The sequence below is a fragment of the Leptonychotes weddellii genome, chromosome 5 (genome assembly GCF_054177405.1).
Source record: "Leptonychotes weddellii isolate Sample4059 chromosome 5, ASM5417740v2, whole genome shotgun sequence".
NCBI lineage: Eukaryota > Metazoa > Chordata > Mammalia > Carnivora > Phocidae > Leptonychotes > Leptonychotes weddellii.
The window spans coordinates 12,599,057-12,623,061 of NC_138373.1; the positions used below are offsets into that span (position 1 = coordinate 12,599,057).

The following is a 24,005-nucleotide window of genomic DNA, read 5'->3' on the forward strand; positions in this document are numbered from 1 at the left end:
CCTGTTAATGGGTATTGAGGAGGGCACATTCTGCATGGAGCACTGGGTGTTATGCACAAACAATGAATCATGGAACACTACATCTAAAACTAATGATGTAATGTATGGGGATTAACATAAGAATAAAAAAAAAAAAAGGGGAGTATGATGGAAGTAGCAGGTGTTGGAAGGAGACTGAGTTCACTTATTTGGATATGCCAAGTCCAAATTCCCGTGGAAGTTTAGTATGCCTTCAAACCTCAGGTGAGGGGTAATTGCAGCCATCAAGATAATATTAATGGCTTGAAATAATATTAGACTAAAATAATATTAAAATAACAATAGAGGCTTCTTTATTTCTACAATCATAATCCTTAGTACTTTTTTAAATAGGTCTTTTTTTTAAAGCATTTTTTTAAAAGACTTTATTCCACCTGAGACACAGAGATAGAGAGAGAGAGAGAGAGAGTATGAGCAGGGGAGAGGCAGAGGGAGAGGGAGAAGCAGGCTCCCCGCTGAGCTAGGAGCCTGTTGCTGGGCTCCATCCCAGGACCCCGGGATCATGACCCGAGCCGAAGGCAGACGCTTAACCATCTGAGCCACCCAGGCGTCCCTAAATAGGTCTTATCTATAGTTTTCAACTACTACCTTCTTTGTTCTTAGGCAATAGTGGTGGAGGAAAAAGTAGAATCAAATCCTGTGTGGTGTTGGCCAAGGCCCTTACCTTTTCTGATCTTGAGTACATTGGGGATAACAGTGGCTTTTGTGCAGGGTTTAAATTGTGAAGTTTAGAAGTAATACTTGCAAAAGCCCACAGCACAAGTCCTAGCAGTATAATAAAGGATGTTCTCATTGAGTGTGCTCACGGTATTATTTGACTTGCTAGCTCCAGATCATTCTTTAACACTCTACTTCTCTGTCACCTCCCCTGGAGAGCCTCCCTGGATTTCCCAGCTGTGGCAGGGTTGGGGGCCCTTCGCCTCTGCTCCCCGGGCACCAGTGTGGAGTTTGGCACAACACTTGGCCTGCTGCGTTGCCTTTGTGTACTTGCCCATCTCTGGACTAAGGGCCGCTTTAGGGCAAGAACCGTAGCTCCTTCTTGCTGCATTCCCAGCACCCCGCACACTGCTGAGTTACATTGATTGCTGACTATGTTCATTTAAATTGCACGTGTGCAAATTTTTTTGTTTCCTACTTCATCCCGGGCCTTTTTGTACTTGGTCTCGTTGTACATATTTGGGCTTCAGTGCTATAGCTCTTTTGGTTGAGATCTCAAAAAGCACCGACCTCCGGTAATCAGCATTTGAGTCTCTTGGCGCTCAGGACGGCCGTATACCTGCTCACTGGTACTTACCTGCGGGGCTAAGCACCCCCGACCAGGCTCTTCTCTTGGCTGGCGCATTCAGAGGTTGAAAGCAGGATGGCTCAAGTTAGAAGACTTCTTTGAGTGGGAGGTCATACATACCCTCTGGTCTTCCAGAAGGGATTTGGGAGATGGCACGCGGCATTGTTTGCTTTTCTTCTTGGTTTATAATTGCAGGGCTGGGAGAAGTCCTGTGTTTCTGGAAGATAACATTTTTCCAGTGTTGTCGAGGCTCTGACTCAAGTAGCCAGGAGACACCTTGTTATCACGCAGCTCCATGCTGGCCCAGGCTTCCTTATTGGAACATCACCTGCCTTTCCCACAGCCTGCAGAGAGCCTTCCTAATCGGGGACAATACTTGTTTTTGTCCGCATCCAGATCGCTGCAGTGTGACTGCATGGGCTCTGTGGGTCTGTAATCACAACCGGGTTGTGTATTTACATTTCTCCTTGTGTATTTTTAGGCCATGAGGAGGAAAGATTAAGAAAGAGAGTGTATACTTTTACAGAGGCGACATTGGGAGAACCCCAGTGAAATCTTGATAGGCTAACTGACTTTGAAACACAATGATGAAAAAAAAAATGCAATAATGACAACAGAAGCACTTTGCTATTTTGAAATAATTTTCAATTCATAAGTTGCAAAAATGGACAAAAGTCTGATGTGTCTTCACTCCGTTCCTCCCAGTGGCTATCATCTTGCAAAACTCTAGTCCATGATCATGACTGGGACATTGACTTTGGTATCGTCCACAGACCTTGCTCTGATTTGACCAGTTGAATGTGCATATGTGTGTGTGTGTGTGTGTGTGTAGGTGGTTCTGTACAGTTTTAGCACATGTGTACATTCCTGTAACCAGCACAATTAAGGTACAGAACTGAGCCAACACCCCAAAGCTCCCCCATGCTCTCCTTCAATACCGACACCCCACTCCCACCCCCATCCCTAACCCCTGACAACCACTGATCTGTTCTCTGTCCTATAATTTTGTTATTTCCAGAATGTTCTCTAAATTGAATCATACAGTATCTAATCTTTTTACACTCAGCATGGGTCCCTTGAGATCGGTCCGAGTTGCCGTGTGTACAGAGTTCGTTCCTTTTGATTTCCGCACAGAGTTCCATGATATAGCTTCATCACAGTCTGTTTCCCCCTTGGCCTGTGGAAGGACATTTGGGTTGTTTCATTTGGGGTTTTACCAATAAAGTTGCTATCAACATTTGCGTATAGATGTTCGTGTGAAACTAAATGTTCATCTCTGTGGGATAAATGGCCAAGAACGCAATTGTGGGGTCTTATGATACATGCATGTTCAAATAAGCCTTTTTGGTCATTCTTTCCAGTTGTGTGATATTCCCTCTTTAAAAAGTTAAATTAACTTTTAATCCTCAAACCCCAGCCTCCAGTGGAAGAAAAGTTTCTGTTTTAACCTTGGTGACCATGACTAGGGCACCAAAAGGAATGGTTGCATTCTACAAGAGCCAGGAGTTATCCAGAATGTTTGTTGAAAGTTTTGCCTCGTGGTCAGACTTAGGGTTCACATTGATGGGAACCAACAAAAATGCTGGAGGGTCTGACCCAACCCCGGGACAAGAGTGAGGCTGAGCCAGGGGAGAGTCAGACCTAGGCATTCAAAGGAGTTTGTGAATCACAGGCCATCTCCAGTTCTCCGGGCCACCTGGAGGGAAATAGGGCTTGGGAGATGGCTCAAAGCTGTGTTATAATCCCAGCTTCCGCCATTGGAGAGGGACAGGTTCTTCTCTCCAGGGGAATCCTAGGGAAGGAGATGGTGCTTTAGTACACATCGGATACCCTTCCTTGGACCTGCCAACAGTGTCTAGGAGGGCAGGGTCATGCACAGAACCACCCAGTAACCATGAGGAAAGCTCCAGAAAGGGAGGGGCTGGGTGGACAGGCACACCGTGGACAACATCTCAGGGGATTCGTACTTAAGGTTCCTACAAGTTGGGGAAATAAATGAGGTCTTGTGGCACTTGAGTTGGCCCTTGAGAGGGATTTGGGACATAGGGAAGTGGGAGGAAGCAACAGTAGGAAGAAGTATCCAAACAGAGGCAGGGAAGCTTGGGGTACACAAAGGGAAGCGTACAGATGAGATTTGATGTGTAAGAATTGATGATGGACTGGAGTTTCAGAGAGAGAGAATCTCAGGTATGAAGAGCCTTACTGAGCCACAGGATTAAGGAGGGATAGCATGCACAGGTGAGTCTTTGGCATCCTCCAACAATGCTGTGCAGCCTCAGAACAAGAGGGATGCCCAGGCTGCTTGAACAGCCCAGCCCAGGGTTGGGATCAACAAGCATGGAGTTGAGATAGACGGAGCGGTAGAGCAAGGAAGCCCAGGGGATGTTTGAAATAGCAGTCAGGAAGGCCACCCCAGGCCATTTTCACCTTTGTTCCTCAAAGAGCAGTGTTCAAGGTTGACCTTATTTTATTGGGGAAGAAAATGGGCTGGGTACTTGACATGAGTGTCTATTGATCACATTAGCTGCGAGCTTTGGGCGGCTTGCCCTTTGGCCTGAGGCTATGCTATGGGGTCTGGAAAGGCCTGTAACCAAGACCATCACCCGACCTAGAGCGAACCCTTTACTTGCTCTTGCCCTTAGGGCAAGATGGCTGCCTTCAGAGTCATGAGGGGTAGGTCCTGACTGATTTCACCCATTTCCTACTTTTCTTACAAGGGAGGACAGTCAGCTGCCTGACCTCAAGGGAGTCTACTAGGAAATCCCCCCTTGTAGGATGTCTGGGAATGCTGGAGGGGTTGGGACAAAGGCAGAGTGGATGTCCTGCGGCAGCTAAAGACCCAGGTGTGTCTCTGCCTCCCCAGGTGGCCCCGGGCCCGATGTAAGTGCACCCAAGTGCACCTGGCCCTGGGGCACCCTCTCTTCTTGAGTTCTATCCATTTTCATTCTCTTTCCACATCAGAACATTCCAGCACTGTGCAGCTGGCGTGCTCCTGTGTGGGGGGCATTCCAGCCCCACTCTGTTCTGCCTGCTCAGTGCCCATGATTCCCGCACATAGTCTCCTGGGTCAGTGGAGACATAGTAGGTTCTGCGGGCCTTTGGGACCCTCACACAAGCTGCTCTTTACAGAATGCTTTTGTGCCACGTAACGCTTCAGCGTGGGCCGTTTGTTGTGAGCACGCACGAGCATCCTCCTCGCGCCCCAGGATCCATGCTGCCATTGACCCTGGAGCATTCAGGGCTCTGAATACAGAATCCCCAAAGGCTAGAGAACGGTGGGCTGACCAGAGGCCTTGCTCTTGTTATTCCATTCTTGGCTGCCACCAGCACTGAAGGAAAACCCGAGGCGACCCAGCGCCAAGATGTGACCCCGTTCTCCCCAGGACTTCACGTCTCTTGTGTTCTGTTTTGCTCTCCCCACCCTTGCCCTTAATGACTGTGACTTTTGCTATTTCAAGGAAAAATTTTGCCGGCTTCAGAGCATTCAGAATCAATATCGCAGTAAATAAGAAACATAATGAAAGAAAAACACACTCCAGCTTGTAGACAAATTTTATCGCTTAAACTCACATGTTATTATTAGAATCAGCTGCGGATACCAGACTTGCAACTGCCTTTTGATGGGGCAGGATCGGGAATGCTCTTCTAATTTGGGGCAGCAACTTGGAGATACCATCTATGGGCTTTATGATGTTTCCCTGTTGCTTTGGGCTACTTGTAGGTTTTTTTTTTTTAAAGATGAAATTTAAAATTTTTTTTTTTTGAGATTTTATTTATTTGTGAGAGAGAGAATGAGAGACAGAGAACATGAGAGGGAGGAGGGTCAGAGGGAGAAGCAGACTCCCTGCCAAGCAGGGAGCCCGATGCGGGACTCAATCCTGGGACTCCAGGATCATGACCTGAGCCGAAGGCAGTCGCTTAACCAACTGAGCCACCCAGGTGCCCTAAAGGTGAAATTTAAATGGGGGAAAACAGAGGAGAGGAATTTCACAAAGGAATTGAAAGCAGGGATGGCTTCCCTTTTCAAAGCCCCTCTCATGAATGCACAACTCTGTGGGATATATTTAGTTTAACACTTTGGTATATTTTGTGCCTTACATCTCTTTTCTTGCTTCTTTTCCTCTTTTGCTTCTTTGGTCCTTGCTTTGATCTCACTATGGAATAGCCTTTAAAATGCTTTCACACACAGCAAAAACATCTCTTTTTAATCTCCCCCATTCTTCCTGAAGTTTTCTGCTCCCGCCTCTTTTTTTTTTTTCTTTTTGCTCCCATAGTCAGAAAATGCATTATTTAAGTCACAAAGCTGAGAGCTGCTCAGAGAATAAAATATGCGTTATAGCCGCCTTCTGTATTATTTCAACCTGCATTTTAACATGCTCACTTCTTTCTGTGGATGTTTGCAAGGGCCAGGATTGCAGAGACAAGCAGGCTTGTGCAGTGGAGTGGGGACCATGGCTCATGTGTCACTGCTGTCCTTTCAGAGTCTGGTAGGACTGTCTCCAAGTTCAGCAGGTTCTTCTAGATGGCCCTCCCCCCTCCATCCCTTTCAAGCCTCTCCAACAGCCCATGGGTTTGTTCTCTGGAGAGGGCCAATCACCATCCCAAGAGAGAGGTAGATGCATGCACCGAGCTCAGAGGGAGAGTATGGGCACCTCAGAATTACAGAGGGGGCCAGTTCCGGGACAAACCTGGGTCAGGACCCTACTTCTCTGTGCAAGGTATGGTTCCTGCGTGAGCAGACCAATGACTTCAAATTTCACAGCACTGCATCCACAGGAATCAGGGGCAGAATGACAGGGAGGTTAGCCCGTGTCACTTCCAAACTGTGACTTGCGGTAAGGACCTTGTCCTCTCTGCACTCCAGTTTGCTCATCCATAAAATGGAGATAATAGTACCCCTTACCTCATAGAGTCATCACGAGGGTAGAAAGAGTTGATAGAGCCAAAGCGACTACAGCAAGTATGTGGTCCTTAATGAGTGCCAAGAAGTATTAAATGTTAAAGCAAAAAATGTAAAATAAATGCCTGTGAAAAGAAAAGTTGTAGAATGTTAGAAGTTGGCAAGAAAGGTCATTCTCTCATTGATTGTGAAAGGGGAACTAATCTGAATAGTGTTCTGGAGCATTTCGTGATTAGCAGACAGTCTTAGCTTGCTTAGCTATTTTGGCATCGAGATGCTTCATTGTAGATACAGACGAGCATTATATTTGAAGTGTGATTATTAGCAGAAAGGAACTTTGCATCCATGAAGTCAGCCTCACCGGGGTGTGCTCACTGTCAAGCTAACAAAACTCATGCTTTGGGACCTCTCACATGTGCAGCCCCACCAACAATGTGTTCACCCATTGCTTTTGGACTGTGTTCACCCCAAAGCCCGTGTGTTTTTGGAAAATTTATGAAGAAGAGATTTTTTTTTTTTTTTGAGAGAGAGCACGCAAGCTGGGTTTAGGGTGGGATAGAGGGAGAGGCAGAGAGAGAATCTTAAGCAGGCATCACACCCGGTGCAGAGCACGACGCGGGGCTCTGTCTCACGACCCTGAGATCATGACCTGAGCCAAAATCAAGAGTTGGACGCTTAAGTGACTGAGTCACCCAGGCGCCCCAAGAGATTTTCTTTTTCTTAAAGAGGATCCTCCAAATTTTACAAATTTTTTCGTCCTACAAAACCCAGATTTGTTTCTGGAACTTCCTATCTCCATTTGACAAATGAGAAACCCATATATTGCATGACCAGGTTTCTCTGTCTTCCCTTTTTTTATTTTAAAAGATAAGTTTTTTTGTTTTTTTTTTTAAAGATTTTATTTATTTATTTGACAGAGAGAGACACAGTGAGAGAGGGAACACAAGCAGGGGGAGTGGGAGAGGGAGAAGCAGGCTTCCCGCTGAGCAGGGAGCCCGATGCGGGGCTCGATCCCAGGACCCCGGGATCATGACCTGAGCCGAAGGCAGACGCTTAACAACTAAGCCACCCAGGTGCCCCTAAAAGATAAGTTTTGAAAATGCACTATTGGTTTGTGTATGGCCACTTTTATGCATTTAGCTGATTAGTTGTTTCAGGCACAAAGATATTTGTGACATACCCGAAAAGCCGTGTGTTTGAAGTCTATATTCTATGTTTTTCTGTGGTACCATAGCTGATTTTTACATTAAACAAATCTCATAAAAAAAAAAAAAAGACACTGCAGAAATGTAGGGCTAATCACGACTAATAACTCCACTAAAACCCTGTGTTGGAAGACCATGTTTTTTCCCTGAGTGATCTTAAAACCCCCAAGCATGGTGAGCTGGAATTTTTCATCAGGGATGGAGGAAAGGCTGGTGTTAGGCGAGCCTGGGAGTATGACGTAGATTCAAGGGCTGGATCCTCTCCACAGAGAGGCCAGAACCCCCTTCACTGAGATTGGAGTTGCCTGGGAACAAGCTTCCGGTCGACTAGAAGACCAAAACGAGGGTCAGAAAAGCAAACTGGCAACAAAACCTAGAATCGGATCTTCAGTGAGGCCTAGGTGTTAAAAATCACACTCAAAACTACTCTTCATCTCTCCTTCCCCAACTTCAGAGTTGACCCAGGCTTATAGACCAAAAGGCCACATGCTCTGTGATTCCATTTTTATGAACTATACAGAAAAGGCAGATTCATAGGGATGGAAAGTGGATTAGTCACCAGAGGCTGAGGTGGGGGTAGGAAGTGGAGAATGACTGCTTAATGGGTGCAGGGTTTATGTTTGGTGTGATGGAAAGTTCTAGAACTAGATAGTGGTGATGGTTGCACCACACTGTGAATGCACAGAATGCCACTGAATCGCACACTTAAAAATAATGAAAATGGTCAATTTTATGTTACGTGTATTTTATCACACTAAAAACAATGAAAAAGAATCCCGCAGTGCTTTCAAGAAGTTTTGGGGTTTGTGTTAGAATCGTCTGGAGTGCTGGTCAACCCTACTAAAGCCAACTAAATTAGAGATTCTTAGAGTGTGCCTGGGAACCTGCATTTGCACAAGCTCCTAGGTGATTCCCAGGTAGGGACCACATTCTAAGAAATGCTGGCTTTGAGGCAGGCGTGTTTTGTTTTTTGCTTTTAACTGGAACACGCCATATGTGCCGTTTTCTCGTCCCAGCTGTCACAACCCATGCATTCCCCGCTAGCGGCGTGCCCAAAGCTCAGCATCTGCTGGCAGGGAGAAGGGTTGGTAGTAAGTGGCTGTGGTGGTGACAGTGGCCCTGAGAGTGGCAGAAGTAATATTGGTAGAATCGTAGCACTAATAGCAGTAGCAAGAGGAGTCCTGGGAGTGAGAACAGAAGCCAGGAACCTATGAGGTCCTGGGCAGGGGACGGACCTCATGGTGAGGTTGCACCGTGCAGGGTGACCAGCAGTGGGGATCCAGTTTGGGACACGGCAAGACAGAACCTCACCATGTAGACTGAGGTCACCTTCAAGGAGCTCCATCTCTCAGAGGAGGCAGGAGAAGAAGGTTCATGTAGTGGGAAAAGCAGAGATGGGCAGTGGCTCCACTGGGATTCTGGAACGTCTGCTCAGTTAGGAGGAGTCCCGTTCCATGCATAGGGGCTAATTCACACAGATGGGGTTGTAGAGGTGGTTGCCACTAAGCCAGAGCTCCCCAGAGCACGTTCGCCAGGCTAGCAGCAGCAACAAGCCCCTTGGAACATGTTAGAAATGCAAGTTCTTGGACCACACCCCAGACCTACCAGGGATTCAGATGCAGGTCAACATTTGAGAAACACTCATCTAAGCTTACACTGATTCTCTTGAGTCGCCATACCTTGAGGGAGAATTAGAACATTCAATAGGTCTCATCATCAAGATATAATAACTGTGTGAGGGTTGAGAGGTACAGACATGGCTCAGCCCTGGGTAGCGTGGCCAGTTCCAAGTTCACGTCTTTGTGGCACCAAGGTTCATGGACTGGTTCTGGAACAAGTAGAGATGAGTTTGCAAGGTCATCACTTGCTTCTGAGCAGGGCTTAGATACAGGACTGGACTGATGGTTTATTCTCTAATATCACTGAAAGTGTGGGATCTAGATACAATTCTGTAATAATGTTTTTGCTATAGTTCTCAGTCTCTGTAACTTTCTTGTTGCCCATATGTACTCCTTAAGCCTGGATGACAGGTGTTTCTTTTATTGGTAAGGAGAAGATATATCTCTCTTCTGGTCCCTTCTGATTACAGGTGGTGTTTGCTGCTTCCCTCTTGACCTCCCCAAATGCTATTTACTAAAACCTTAAGAAACACAAAGATTCCCAAATAACTCTGGACCAATTTACTATTGGATTTTATAACACTGGAAGGTAAACACTTATTTTTGCAGACTTGAGTTTTGGTTTTTTTCCTCTGAGTTTGCTGGTGAGAAAAATCATATGTAAAATAGTTTTCTTACTGTTACTATAATATCCAAGCTTGGTTTCATCTGTTAAGGATGATAAAGGATCTCAGGTGGTGGGGGTGACATTTCTTACCACTGTCAGGTTGGGAATGGGTTTTCTTTCCCTGGTGAGCTTGAGGGCCTTGTTTTTACTTGGTTAACTTGTAGGCTCTCTTGCTCTAAGACAATTTCCAAATCTCAACACCCCAGTACCTCAGACTGTTAAAACTGTGTTCCACCAGGAGCACTCTTTCTGGAAGTCTCCTGAGCTCTCCCACTCATCCACTGCTCTTGATGCAAGCCTATCCCTGCAGGGCACAGCTGCTTCCCGAAGGGAATTCCTTTTTTTCTCTGGTCCCATCAGGAGCCTACTCTTTGTCTAGATCTATGGGCCATTCTCAGCTCTCATTTTCTCTAATGCATTTGATTTTCCTGACATTAGACGTTGGGTTACTCTTTGAGGATAAGGATTGTGTCATTTTCAGCCATGCAAACGCTCTGTACATATTTGTGAAATGAATGCGCATATCCTCCTTTTGAAGCTCTACCCTTGATGTGATTTGCCCCTGTGACTCTGTTTCTAGCCAGCCTTGTTCCCTAGTTCTTCTTCCTGCCTCCTAAATGTGCGTGTGCCCCAAAGTGCTGTTCCAAGTCTTCGCTCCATCTCCTGGAGTCTCCAGCCTCTTGTATGATATCATCTCTCACCACTGTGTCCCCAACACTATGTGCCTCTCTCCTCACCTCTGGGTCACTAGTTTGGTTCAACAGTCTACCTGAGCATCTGCTGGAACCTCACCCTGTCCCCAGGTGAACTCACCAACGTGTTCTTCTACTTCTCTTCTTTTTCTCTTTTCTAATTCATGACATCATTCCAGTCCCCCAGACAGTGATTCTGTCATCTAAGAAGACCCAGTTCCATGCTTATGTATTTTGTTGTGTGTTTATGTATTCTGGGATAGTGAGAACACATGTCCAAACCTCCTGCTTAACTCAGACACTTGCTTCTTCATGAACCACGCCCCCCCCCCAAGCAAAATAATTTCTCCTTCTGTGACCCTTCCTAGCACTTCCTTGTATGGCCATTTTTTTTTTTTTTTTTTTTTTTTGGCCATTAGCTCCATTTTCCTTATCATGCTGAATATTGTCATTTGGGGAACATATCTCACCTCCTTACCTAGATTGTAAGCATCTGGAGGAAGCACTTATGTCTGAATTGATTGTAAATCCAGGCAAGGGCACGAGCCTACACCTTCTGAGGTGTAGAACCACATGAGGTAACTGGGAAAAGAAGCCTGACCAGTATCCCTTGTTCTCGAATCTTGCTGGTTAGATGGTGGCATCTCCCTCAGTGTTCCCTTAAAAGCCCGTAGATCATCACTTCCATGGTATTTAGAACAAAGTGTCCCCAAACTTTGTAAGTGAGGATGGTGTCTGCCCCTATACAATAGGGCCCCAGGCTTCAGGATGATACGGACTAGCTAGAATGACAAGCTGTCATTCATGGGAAGTTACAAAATTGGTCTACACTGATAATATTAATGGGTCCATTATTACTAGAAACCGCATTTATTGAATGCGGGCCTATGACGGGCTTTAGATGTAACATCTCGTTTCGTTTTTTTGGGGTTTTTTTTGTTTTTAAAGATTTTATTTATTTATTTGAGGCAGAGAGAATGAGAGACAGAGAGCACGAGAGGGAGGAGGGTCAGAGGGAGAAGCAGACTCCCCGCCGAGCAGGGAGCTGGATGCGGGACTTGATCCTGGGACTCCAGGATCAGGACCTGAGCCGAAGGCAGTCGCTTAACCAACTGAGCCACCCAGGCACCCTGTGGGAGACAATATTTTATTTTATTTATTTATTTATTTATTTTTAAAGATTTTATTTATTTATTAGAGAGAGAGAGCACATGAGAGGGGGGAGGGGCAGAGGGAGAAGCAGAGTCCCCACTGAGCAGGGAGCCCAATGCGGGACTCGATCCCGGGACTCCAGGATCAGGACCTGAGCCGAAGGCAGTCGCTTAACCAACTGAGCCACCCAGGCGCCCGTAACATCTCGTTTTGTTTTGTTTTGTTTTGTTTTAGCAGCCATAGGGCTAGGACCAAATGATTAGGCCTTTCTCCTTTATACTTTTCAAAGCCCTTTAATGTCCATATCTCAGTGGCCTTGAGCTGTAGAAGGCAGTGAAAGTGAACCACACTGTATTTTGCCAACACTGTAAATGCTTGTCACTGCTCTCCACCCTCAGTGGAGTGTCCCAGTCATAACCACGGAACCAGTAAGGAAACCACTTGGCATTTAGACACAGTGACTGGTATGTCCAGGAGCTGCCATCCAGTTATCAGGCAGAGCCCCCCTGGGGTCCCAGATCACCCAGCAGCTAAAGGGTAACAGTGCCTGTGGGTGCCCTGGTGTAGTGCTTAGCGCTGAGCACTCAGGATATTCTCCCTGCACTTACGAAGATTCCCAAAATTCCTACCACCAGTGCCAATCCTGGTGAATGGGCAGGTTTCCCACGATAGCATTCTGTGGGTGAGGTGCCCATGCGTGATCCATTGCCTTCCGTGGCACGTCCTTTCATCCCCTGCCCACCCACCCAGCACTCATGAAGAAAAGGGAAAACCCAAGCGGTCATGGCCTGCCCAACACTCTTGCTGGAATTCTTGTTCCAAGAAATTTAATGAACCTATAGGAAAATCCAGCCAGCATTCAGTCAGCAGATGGTGTCTAGAAGCTGAAAGCCCATGTATTTGGTTATCCTTCCCTCACGGTGAATGAAGAAGCAGGGGGGTCCCCGCAGCCTGGCTTCTCCACCAGCCCCCTCGCCAATCCTGGGATGATGGCAAGTATTGGTGAAACCAGTTGGTGAAATCACCAACAATAAATAACTTCTCGAGGGTGTACAGCGCGCCAGGCATGCACCAAGAAAGCCCTTTGTGGTTTGAGCTCAGTGGTTCTCAAAGTGGTTCCCCATACTCCAGCATGGGCACCCCCTGGGTCTTGTTAGAAACACAAATACGCAGGCCCCACCCCCAACCTTCTGAAAATGGAATTGTGGGGGAGGGGCCCAGCAATCTGTTTCAGCATTCCCAAGTGGTGCCAATATGCCCTCCAGTTTGAGATCCATTGTTCTAGCATGTAGGCCTTTTCCCTTCTTGGGTGCAGCTTCCTCAGGTTCCCTGGGCTGCTCTGGAATCGCTGTCCACGTGCCCTGCACCTATGTGGTTGGAAAGAGGGAAAATTAATGCCAGCTACTCAAGGTTGAGCCTTTACCATGTGGCAGCTATAATTCTTGGCATTCTCTCTATAGTAACTCATTTGGTCCGCACCACGGTGCTGTGAGGTCCATACGGTGATTATCATACCCCTTCTGCCCAGGAGGAAATTGAGGCCTGAATCGATTGGCTAAATCTCCCAGGGCCACTCAGGTGGTAAGTGGCAGCACTGGGTTCTGAACCCTAGGTGGCCTGATTCCAGTGTTGAATACCCAAGCACATGCTGCTCCTTATTAGAGTTTTATCCCCCTTCCCCACCCAGATTCCAGTTTTTTCCCCTTTCCAAACAAATACCCCCCCCCTCATATTAGTTTGCTTGGGCTGCCATAACCAAGGACCACAGACTGGGTGGCTTGAACAACAGAAATAACAACAGAAATTTATTTTCTCACAGTTCTGGAGACTAGAAGTCCAAGATCAGGGTGTGGGCAGGGTTGGTTTCTCCTGAGGTCTCTCCCCTCGGTGTGCAGATAGCCACCTCAATGTGTCCTCTTTGTGGGTGCCCCCCCCCCAGTGGCTCCAAATTTCTTCTTGTAAGAACACCAGTCATACTGGATTAGGGCCACACTAACAACCTCGTTTTAAATTAATCACCTCTTTCAAGTCCCTCTCTGCAAATAGGATCACATTCTGAGGACCTGGGGGGTAGGGTTTTGACAGATTTTGGGGAGTGCACAGTGCAGCCCATCATGTTCCTATTCCCACACCATCTGTGCATAGGACTGACAGGAACCGTTTCATGTTTCCGTGCCTTGGAGACTCTCTCCTTCCCATCCAGCTACACACCCTGGCCTCTGTCTGCATTTCTTCCCGGGTCCCATGGCTGCACCATTCCCCGGGACAACACCCATGACCTAGAGAGCCCCACTTCTCCCTATGCCCAAATGTATGGCTTTAATTTCCCAAGGTTGCCATGTATAACTAAGAAGTGAGGGTTCTACATGGCATCTATAAATACAACCTTTTTGGGTTTCTCTCGAGTGAAGTCAGAGGTAAAAGTGTCTCTTAAAGTATGGTTTGTGGCCTGCTTGCATGCTCCCAAGCCCCATGAGTGACCCATAGCCTGCTCTCCAAGGGTGGATCCTTGCAGGGCGCAGATCTGTGAATCCCCTCCCTGGAAACCCTCCCACTCCTCCTCCATCTGGTGATTCTCATGTACAGAGAGGGGTCAACCATCCTGTCTATGGCATTAGACATAGACACAGTTCGTGTTTTAGTCCTTCCATTACTTGATGTGTGACCTTGGGACAGGTTAGCCTCCCCAAGATTGTTTCTTCCATTTGCAAAGTGGAATGAATCAAGCTAATTAATGGAATTAATCTAACTCCCTCTTAGGTTGCTGTAAGGACTAAATTAGATCATATAAATAATGCACTGTATACCACCTGCTTATTGCAGAAGGGTGGGTGTTCGGGTGTTCGATCTCTGGAAGAGCAGCATTTCTGCAACTAGGCAAAGATTGCTTTGTTAAACTAAGACCACAGTAACAACCTTGTTAACTGTGCATCTGGTGCATGACTATGGGTCTGGACCACCCAGGACATGTACTCTAAGAACCAGTGTATGTGCTGATGGGAAAACTGATAAAGAAGTTGAATAATGGGATCCAGGGGACAGTGGGAGGGCAGGAATGCTGGCCTAGAAAGGAGGAAAGGCCACAAAGAAAAGCAACCTCAAAAGACATCTGTGGGCCTGTAGCAGCCAGAACGTAAAAGCCAGATGTGGATTCTGTCCAGCTGTATACCTTGGACGTGGGATGAACGTTGCTGTTCTGGGTTGGTGTGTCAGCAATGTCTTCTTATTCTCACGCTGACCTAGTTGTCTCTTCTACTAAAATTACTAACATGTCAACTTTTCTGCCCCTCTAAACTCCCTGAGGATCTGTTGGCATTGCAGTGGGTTGGACACCCTGGTGAAATGACATGTTTATGGAACTTCTTGCATTTTTTCATTTGTAGAGGAGCTGAAGGCCCCCTTGGAGGAGTATGTCCACAAACGCTACCCTGGGCTGGTGAAGGTGGTGCGCAATCAAAAAAGAGAGGGCCTGATCCGAGCTCGCATCGAGGGCTGGAAGGTGGCCACGGGCCAGGTCACTGGCTTCTTTGATGCCCACGTGGAATTCACCGCTGGCTGGTAGGTCACAAGCTGGACCCCAGGGGCACTGAGGACCCGCAGTAATGTGGTCAGGAGGAGTTAGAATCTGGGAGGTGGAAACTTTGCCTGTTTCCTCTGGGGCTACTAGAACAATGGAGAAGGATTGGTTGATAATCTAGGATAAGACTGGGAGGCGGGGAAAAATTTGCTGTTTTACTCTGTTCTTCATTGTTGTGGTCATCACCATCACCATCATCATCAAAGTTCCCAGCGAAAATGACATATTAAATGGACAGAACTCAAGATAATCCTTGTTAAGGGGACAAGATAGCCATATTTGTTCTCTTCTCCCACTTGCCTTTCCCTTGTTTGAGGAGGATGGTTGAGTGCTATCTGGAGGAAAGAGATCCATTTATAATTCTACCTATGCAGGGAAAGCCTCCTGGAACCCATGGGATTATCTGTAACATCATTTGTAGGGAGGGAAGAGTTTATCTCTGCAGATGTGGCCCCCAGTGGTTTCCCAGGTGGTGAAAAGAACAATCTGGGAGAAATTGGGGGGAGGGGCACAGGGAGAGGAGGAGACATAGGATGCAAGAATAGTAAAGCATCAAAATGCCCAAATCACTCAATGAGCATACTGACATTGGTTTAGGACTTGACAGCTGAAAAGCACGGTCAGGTGGTTGTTGCTGATTACCCAGTGATAAATCAGAGGTTAAGTAACCTGTGCTCAGTTTGCTTAATTACTAAGAAGCAGAGTCTTTAATTTCACAAATCATGTTTGTAACATGTGTCAACTCACTGGTACCATCTTGAATAAATGTTGTTCATGGTACCAGATTGGAAGAGCCACTCTCCCATTACCAATGAAACATTAAAACATCTGTTCTTCATTTGCAACACACTTTAGAATCTCTTTAATGGCTGGATCAAAGGAGAATGGTTATCCACATGAGCACATGAAGGTCAGGGTTAACACTGGCTCTTTCAAGTGCACATGGGTATCTGATGTCATATCAGACACTAGTTTCTTTTCCTGGCTTTTCTGTCACCATCAGACCTGGTGACACACAGCTGTGTGTTTGCAGCCCTGACCTCCCCTAAGCTTCAGAGTTGTTAATCTCTCATAAATGGTCTCAAAATGTGGTCCCCAGACCAGTAGTAGCATCTGGGAACTTGTTTGAGATGCAGATTCTTGGGCTCCCCCCAAGACCTCTGAAATCAGAAGCTCTGGGGGTGAGTCCAGCAATCTATTTTAACCAGCCCTCCAGGTTAACTCTGATGCTCACTCAAGTTTGAGAATGGTTGAGCTGGAAGCCTTCTGAACAGATGCACTCCAATGATCCATTGGAACTTTTTGCCTTTTTTGCCATATCCTTACCTCCCTGTTTCATCTCTGTCAAAACTGGTGGCTCTACCCATGTCCCCTTTCACTTGATTCTTCCCTCCCCATCATGTCACTCATCCAATCAATCTCTAGCTCTCATCAACCTCTAGCTCTAGCTGGTTTCCCCTTCTATTTTGCATGTCTGCCCTTTGCCTTGACCTCCACTCATGCACCTCACACCTTCATCATCATGCACCTAAACTAACCCAGTGGCTGCTTGAATTATCCGTTTGACAAATATTTGCTGGATGCCTGCCACTGTCCCAAACACTGTCCTAAGGCAGGGGTGGAGTCACCAACTGTTCAGATCTGCCTAGTGCTGAGGGATTTCCCAAAATGCAGGACTTTCAGTGGTAAAACCGGAACAGTCCTGGGCAAACTGGGACAGGTGGTCACTCAGCTGGGGTTCAGAATCTGGTAAGATTTGCTGTCTGCCCTCAGGTAGCCCATAGTCTAACTGGCCTCTGTGCCACCTTAGGCCATCACACTCAATTTCCACCACCAGAGTGACAGATGTCCCTTGTGGTGACTTGTTACAAGGTAGACACTATGTCTCAACTTTCACTGGGTTATACTGCAGTCATAATCTCCAACTTCAGTGATTTATGACAGCAAAGATTTTCATCTTGTCTGTGCGGCAGGTCAGCTGCTGGTTCTCTGTCTGTAACTCTGCTCCACATATCCTCCACATCCTGAGACCCCGAGGAGGTTTTTGTTGTAACTTAAGGTACCTTGCGAAAGTCAGCGGAATTGGTCATAGCAACTTTTAGAACTGGCGTTAGTTTTGCAATATTAGCTGAAACGTAGTACAGAGAAGACAGGACTTTTTTAAAAAGATTTTATTTATTTATTTGATATATATATAGAGAGAGAGCACAAGCAGGGGGAGTTGCAATCAGAGGGAGAGGGAAAAGCAGGTTCCCGCTGAACAGGGAGCCTGATGTGGGACTCGATCCCAGGACCCTGAGATCATGACCTGAGCCAAAGGCAGATGCTCAACCAACTGAGCCACCCAGGTGCCCCAAGACAGGACATTTGAGTTCATTTGCTTATAATCTGGAACTTTAAAACAGCTTAATTTGTACAGTTTACACACATGGTCACTTAGGTAAAATCCTTCTGAGACTATGTCCTTTTTGTTTAAAAAAATTGGAATTTGTTCTCCCTTCTTGGAAGGGAACATTGATACTTAACAGTCTTTAGACTGTCATTTCATGTACATAAAATGGAAATCCAGCTAGAAGAGACCATGTAGGAAATGAGTAGTGATGTATTTTATTTTATATGCCAATCTACTTTATTGTGAAAAGATTAGAGATTTGATTCAGGACTTGTGGAAACTTGTAGTAAAATGCCTTAAGCTGTTAACTGTAAGGTATGAAATAGGAATTGCTCAGTGGGTTGGTTGGACTACTTAAGTCTACATTTGTTAACAGGGCTAATAAACAGTATTAAAACAACCACCTGAAGAAGACCCAAATTTTAAAAAATACAATCTGTAGATTAACAGTCGGATCATTGCTAAAATGAGGCTGTTTTTACTTATTTATTTGATGTAGCCATATTAGCATCCTAGATAGGCTAAAATTCTCCCCGTTTTTCAAATCCAGGAATTTCAGTTATAGGTTATAGGTCTGGGGAACATAAGAGAACTGTATTGTTATCTAAAACCACGATTAGGTGGTGGGCATTTCTTAACAAGACCATTTAGTGCCACCCAAGGGGGTGAGTGACCCAGCGCCGTAGCTCGCAAGTCCTGAGCATGGTCATGGCCGCTCCACGCAGGGTTGACTGGGGTGGGCCTGGCGTAACAGGTCACGTGGCGACGTGCATGCGTCTCAGAGAATCGGAGATGAGCCTGATTATTCTTTGCTATCTTTCACTGAAGATGCGCTTCTGGCTTGAAGCTGCACAAACGGCAATGCGCAGACAATTTAAAATCATCAAATGCAACGCAATATTGAAATGAGAGACACACGTCCTGTCTCTGCAGTCTGAGGTGACAGGAAGCTGGATTCTGTCGAGGACATCCCATTTTTGTGGCTCGGGGCTGGCTCTGCCAGTTTCTGCTCCGGTGTGACGTCATCTCGTTTGCTCACACCCCATTGGCCAGAGCAGGTCACATGATAACGGGTTGCGGGCGGGAGTGCGCCGCTCCACCGGAAGCACAGCGGGCTGCCTGGTAGAAGGTTGGGGTGTCTCCAGGGACGGGAGAAAACAACTGGGAATAGGTGTATCTTCCCTCGCAGACTGGGAGGTCACACTCCGCAGCATCAGAAGTGTTAGTGGCACGAAGCTCTTCTGTCCCCATGCTTAGAAGTTCACCACAGTGACGGGTGACTGAGTGCTTCTAAACAGCAGGCCACCAGACCAGCCAGGGGGAGCCTGGCTCCATCAAGGACACAGTGGAGCTTATGGGTCAGGCGTGAAGCCAGACCATCGGGGTTAGAACCCGGCTCTGCCACCAGCTGGCTGTGTGGCCCCGGGGCAAGCCACTTAACCTCCTTTGTCAAATGCTGATCATACTCTCTACCTCCTAGGACCATTGTGAGAATGTTTAGAATGGTGCCTAGCCTGTAGTAAGTGCTCCATAAATATCAGCTTCCATTAGCCCATAAGGAAAAATAGTGTGTGTTCCAAGATTAGCACAGACAGCTTATAGCCAGAGTGACTTGATGAGGTGCAGAAGACAGTCCAAGAGCTGAGAGGAGGGAGAGAACCTTCCTACCAGGAGAAATCAAGGAAGGCTTCTTGGGAGAGGTGGCACTTGATCTGGTAAGACTCCATAGGTAACTAGACTTCCTGCCAGTTGCCAAGGGCATTCCTCCAAGGAGGAGAACAGCAGGAGCAGGTGCTTGGAGGGGTGAAGCTCAGAAGTGTATCTGGAAGCTATGGCGAGTCAGTCCCACTTGGCTTCAGCCTATATGGTGTGTGCAAAAGCACTGGAGGCGGTAAATGGCCCAGGGTATATTTTATTGCTCGTTTTAAATAGAAAGATGAGATGAGCCAACAGGTAATTCAATACCTGGAAATGAAAAGAGATGGGAGGCAGGCCGAGCGTTCTCATTATTCTTCCAAATAATGCAGAGGAATGGGGTTTTCACTTGACTCTTTTCCAAAGCCTGAGCTCTGTTCTAAACAGGGAGATTAATGCCCTGGCTTTTGAGAGCCATCTTTTCCTTCTCGAATCTGGGAAACAATCCTTTCCTACGTCTGCCTTGGAGACACACACTGGTGGGGGAGTCTGACCATCTGCTTTCTCCTAAGCAGGCAGGGCTGCACCTTGAACCCTGAGCCAGGTCCGTGCCTGTCCCCCGCTGCAGCTGTGGGGGGCAGGCTCGCTGGGAGGCAGGATTCTGCTTGCCTTTGCATTTAATTAGTTCTCTCCTGCCATTGCTAACCAATTCAATTAGATCCCTTTTAAGAAATCAATTAAATAATCAATTAAAACAACTGAAATAGTCACACACACCGAGAAGCTAGCGAAATGCTTATTAAAACCAGGCCATCAAGGGCAGGAGTGACCCATTTTGGGAGAGAAAATTCAGCTCCTGCAGAAGAAACAAGAGGCATCAACCAGTGCCCGAGGGGAAATGGCAAACACTGGGAAGCCTGAGTGCAGTGCGAAGCGCAGAACCACTTGGAGTCAGCCGGGCTTGCCTTGGCTTACGCTGTCAGCACAAAATAGAGGCCTGGGGCTTTCTGGGGGAGAGGCCCCCACGCTCTGAATTCTTGCTCCTGGCCCCTCGGGCCCAGGCAACAACGCCGTAGGATCCCCCCGGGGGCCAGGGTGTGGGCCACACTGCACCCCCATACAGAGCATGCTCACAGAGGCACGATCCACCCCAGGGCAGGTGGCACAGGTGCCTCAGTTTCCACCTGAGGCCCAGCCCACCCAGGGCCCCCCCTTTAGCCAGGTCGCTTCTGTTCATTCTCCGTGGTGTGGGGGTCTTGCCAGTGGAGGGGTGGGCGTGCCGCAGGAGAGAGATTTTACTTTTCCTTCCATGTGTTTCAGGGCCGAGCCGGTTCTGTCCCGAATCCAGGAGAACCGGAAGCGAGTGATCCTTCCGTCCATCGACAACATCAAACAAGACACCTTTGAGGTGCAGCGGTACGAGAACTCGGCCCACGGCTACAGCTGGGAGCTGTGGTGCATGTACATCAGCCCCCCGAAAGACTGGTGGGACGCCGGAGACCCCTCTCTCCCCATCAGGTCGGTGGCAGGCAAGCTCTGGAGGCCATCGCGTCCCCAGATCCCAGGGACACAGGAACCTGGAGGGAGGGAGGGTAGGAGAGGCCGCCTGGGGCAGACCAGCAGTGGACAAAAGCTGCTTGGGGACTTCATGGGGTCTTAGCATCAGAGATTTCTTGCTGAGGAAAGATACCGCATTTTGCTTCTTTAGCTAAAGTTTTCAAGTGCAGCTTACCAAACAGTGATACTGAAAGATCGAAATGTTGGGAATGTCCACCTCCTTTTGTTTGTGCTCCTATCTGATGGGCTGTGTTCCGGAGCTTGCCCTGTGGTGTTTGAGAGGTGCTTATTCCTGTGGCTCTGTCATACCTGTAACTTTCCCTCCCCTTCCCGTGATGCAGGAACACAGAGAAAAGAACGATATTTGTGTGACCCCGGGGGCACCTGGAGGGCCTTTGGGCAGCTCTGTATGACTCTTGCCCACGTCCTACCCTGCTGCCCCCAGAAATGAGCGGATCACGACCCCAGAGTGCACCAGCTGGGAAGCTCTCCTATAAGGGAGGTTGAGTAAAGTGGGTTAATTTTGATGCCATATTGCCATGGCTGCTATAACAAATTACTACCAGCGTGGTGGCTGGAAGCAACGCAGAGGTATTCTCTTACGTTCCGAAGGTCAGAAGTCTGGAATGAGCTTCACAGAGCTAAACTCAAGGTGTGCTCAGTGGCGGGGGTCCTTCTGGAGGTTGTAGGGGAGAATCCATTTCCGTGCCTTTTCCAGCTTCTAGAAGTCCTCATTCCTTGGTTTGTGGCTACATCACATCCCTCTTCCTCCTCTTCCTTCATCACACGCCCTTCTTCCCCCTCTGACTTTCTTGCCTCCCGTGGGATGGGCCCTTGTGATAACATTTACAGTCTGTGTGCATAATCAAAGATAATCCTCTGGCCCATGATGAATCCCATCTGCAAAGTCCTTTTTCCCATGTTGGGTAACATTTACAGGTTCCAGAGATTAGGATGTGGATTTGTTTGATGGGAGGGGGCATTGTTCAGCCCATACAGGTGCTCTGATTTTTAACCACGATGGTAGCTGAGTTATCGTCCAGTACTTCCTGTGACTTCTGCTCAAGGGCCAAAGTGACTTAAAATCTTCAGGGTTCTGCCTTAAGTTAGAAGAGGTGGAAGAAGTTTTCTTACCTTGGCCTAGTTTTCGGGCAGTATTGGTATAAAGGAGGATGGCAAGAAGGAACTGTGGAATAGGATGAGGACTTTCTGCAGGTAGTTTTTTTTTTTTTTAAAGATTTTATTTATTTATTTATTTGAGACAGAATGAGAGAGAGAGAGAGAACACATGAGAGGGGGGAGGGTCAGAGGGAGAAGCAGACTCCCCGTTGAGCAGGGAGCCCGATGTGGGACTCGATCCCGGGACTCCAGGATCATGACCTGAGCCGAAGGCAGTCGCTTAACCAACTGAGCCACCCAGGCGCCCGTCTGCAGGTAGTTTTGAAGTTCATAGTCGTTACATTTTAAATGACTAAGATGCCTCATGTTCCCTTATTTTCCTGCTCAAGTTGAAAGCTGAGGAACTGATTACGTTAGAGTAGAGCTGCTCATGGGCAGATGTGTGCAACAAGGAAGGTGATGTGTTGGGCCAGTAACTTCCTCCACCAGAGATGCCTTGTGACTCAGTTTCCATCCCAATCTCGATGTGCGATGGATCATTGTGGGCAATGCTGCAGGACCACACTCTTGGCTCCTTGCAAATAATAACATGGACTCATCACTAAGGTGTCACCTGAGAAGCAAAGCATAACGTTTGGGATATTTAAATTTAACAAGTGGGATACCACCTGACATCCATTAGGATGGCTACTATCAAACAAACAAACAAAAAAGGCAGAAAGGAACAAGTGTTGGCAAGGATGTGGAGAAGTTGGAATCCTCGAGCTTTGCTTGTAGAAATATCAAATCATGCAGCTGCTATGGAAAACAGTATGACAGTTCCTCAAAAAAAAATTTTTTTTTTTTTAAAGATTTTATTTATTTATTTGAGACAGAGAGAATGAGAGAGACAGAGAGCACATGAGAGGGGGGAGGGTCAGAGGGAGAAGCAGGCTCCCTGCCGAGCAGGGAGCCCGATGTGGGACTCGATCCCGGGACTCCAGGATCATGACCTGAGCCGAAGGCAGTCGCCTAGCCAACTGAGCCACCCAGGCGCCCAGTTCCTCAAAAAATTTAAAAAATAGAATTACCATGTGATCCAGCAATTTCACATCTGGATACACACACAAAAAGAGTTGAAAGTAGGCACTCAGAGATATTTGCACACCCATGTTCATAGCAGCATTATTCACAATAGCCAAGAGGTGGAAGTAACCCAAATGGCCACCAACAGATGGATGGGTGGATAAAACGTGGGGTATACATACAGTGGAATAGCATTCAGCCTTAAAAAAGAAGGAAGTTCCAACATATGCTACAGCATGGATGAACCTTGGGGACCTTACGCCAAGTGAAATAAAACAGTCACCAAAGACAAATATTATATGATTCCACTCATATGAGGTACCTAAAACGGCCAAATGTATGGAGACAGAAGAATGGTAGTTGGCAGGTGCTGGGGAGAAGAGAGGCATAGGGAAATGTTACTTGATGGTGTAGAGTTTCAGTTTTAGAAGATGAAATGCGTTCTGGAGATCGGTTGCATAATAACATGAATGAAATTAACGCTGCTGAACTAAACACACATAGTGCTTCCTCCCTGACCCACAGGGGGGCTGACCTCCAGCCATGACAGACATGGGAATGGGGGTGTGACAGTGGTGTTAGCCACAGAGGGAAAGTAGTGGGTACAGTGCCTTGCTGTAAGATGCCCAGAAAACATAGCTATTCCTACGTATGAAAGGCACTAAGCAAAAATTTAGCTTGTATTTTATGAGTTACGGTAATATTAACAGATGATTAATATGCACTTTGAAAAGACTCAAGAAAATAGAGTCGTGATCATGAGTCATTAATATTACATGTATCTCTGATGTACAAAACAATCAAATACCAATGATCTCTTTTTAATGTATCATAACTTATGAAATGCTTAATTTGTTAATAGTGTATGGAGCTATTAATTATAGGATGGAGTTTTTATGGCCTTTCTTTTTTTTTTTTTTTATTCTTATGTTAATCCCCATACATTACATCATTAGTTTTAGATGAAGTGTTCCATGATTCATTGTTTGTGCATAACACCCAGTGCTCCATGCAGAATGTGCCCTCCTCAATACCCACCACCAGGCTAACCCATCCTCCCACCCCCCTCCCCTCTAGAACCCTGTTTGTTTTTCAGAGTCC

General features: G+C 46.9%; 1 protein-coding gene across 3 annotated transcripts in view; it reads left to right on the forward strand.

Moving 5' to 3' along the window:
- GALNT17 (polypeptide N-acetylgalactosaminyltransferase 17) overlaps window positions 1–24,005 on the forward strand; it is a 406,327-nt gene that overhangs the window by 172,631 nt on the left and 209,691 nt on the right. For 2 of the 3 annotated variants that reach the window (XM_081819617.1, XM_081819618.1), the window contains 2 exons: window positions 14,943–15,117; window positions 20,484–20,681. The exons of the other annotated variant lie outside the window; for it this stretch is intronic. In XM_081819617.1, coding sequence (XP_081675743.1) covers window positions 14,943–15,117; window positions 20,484–20,681 — 373 coding nt within the window. The remainder of the gene's footprint in view (window positions 1–14,942; window positions 15,118–20,483; window positions 20,682–24,005) is intronic. 3 annotated transcript variants of the gene reach the window in all.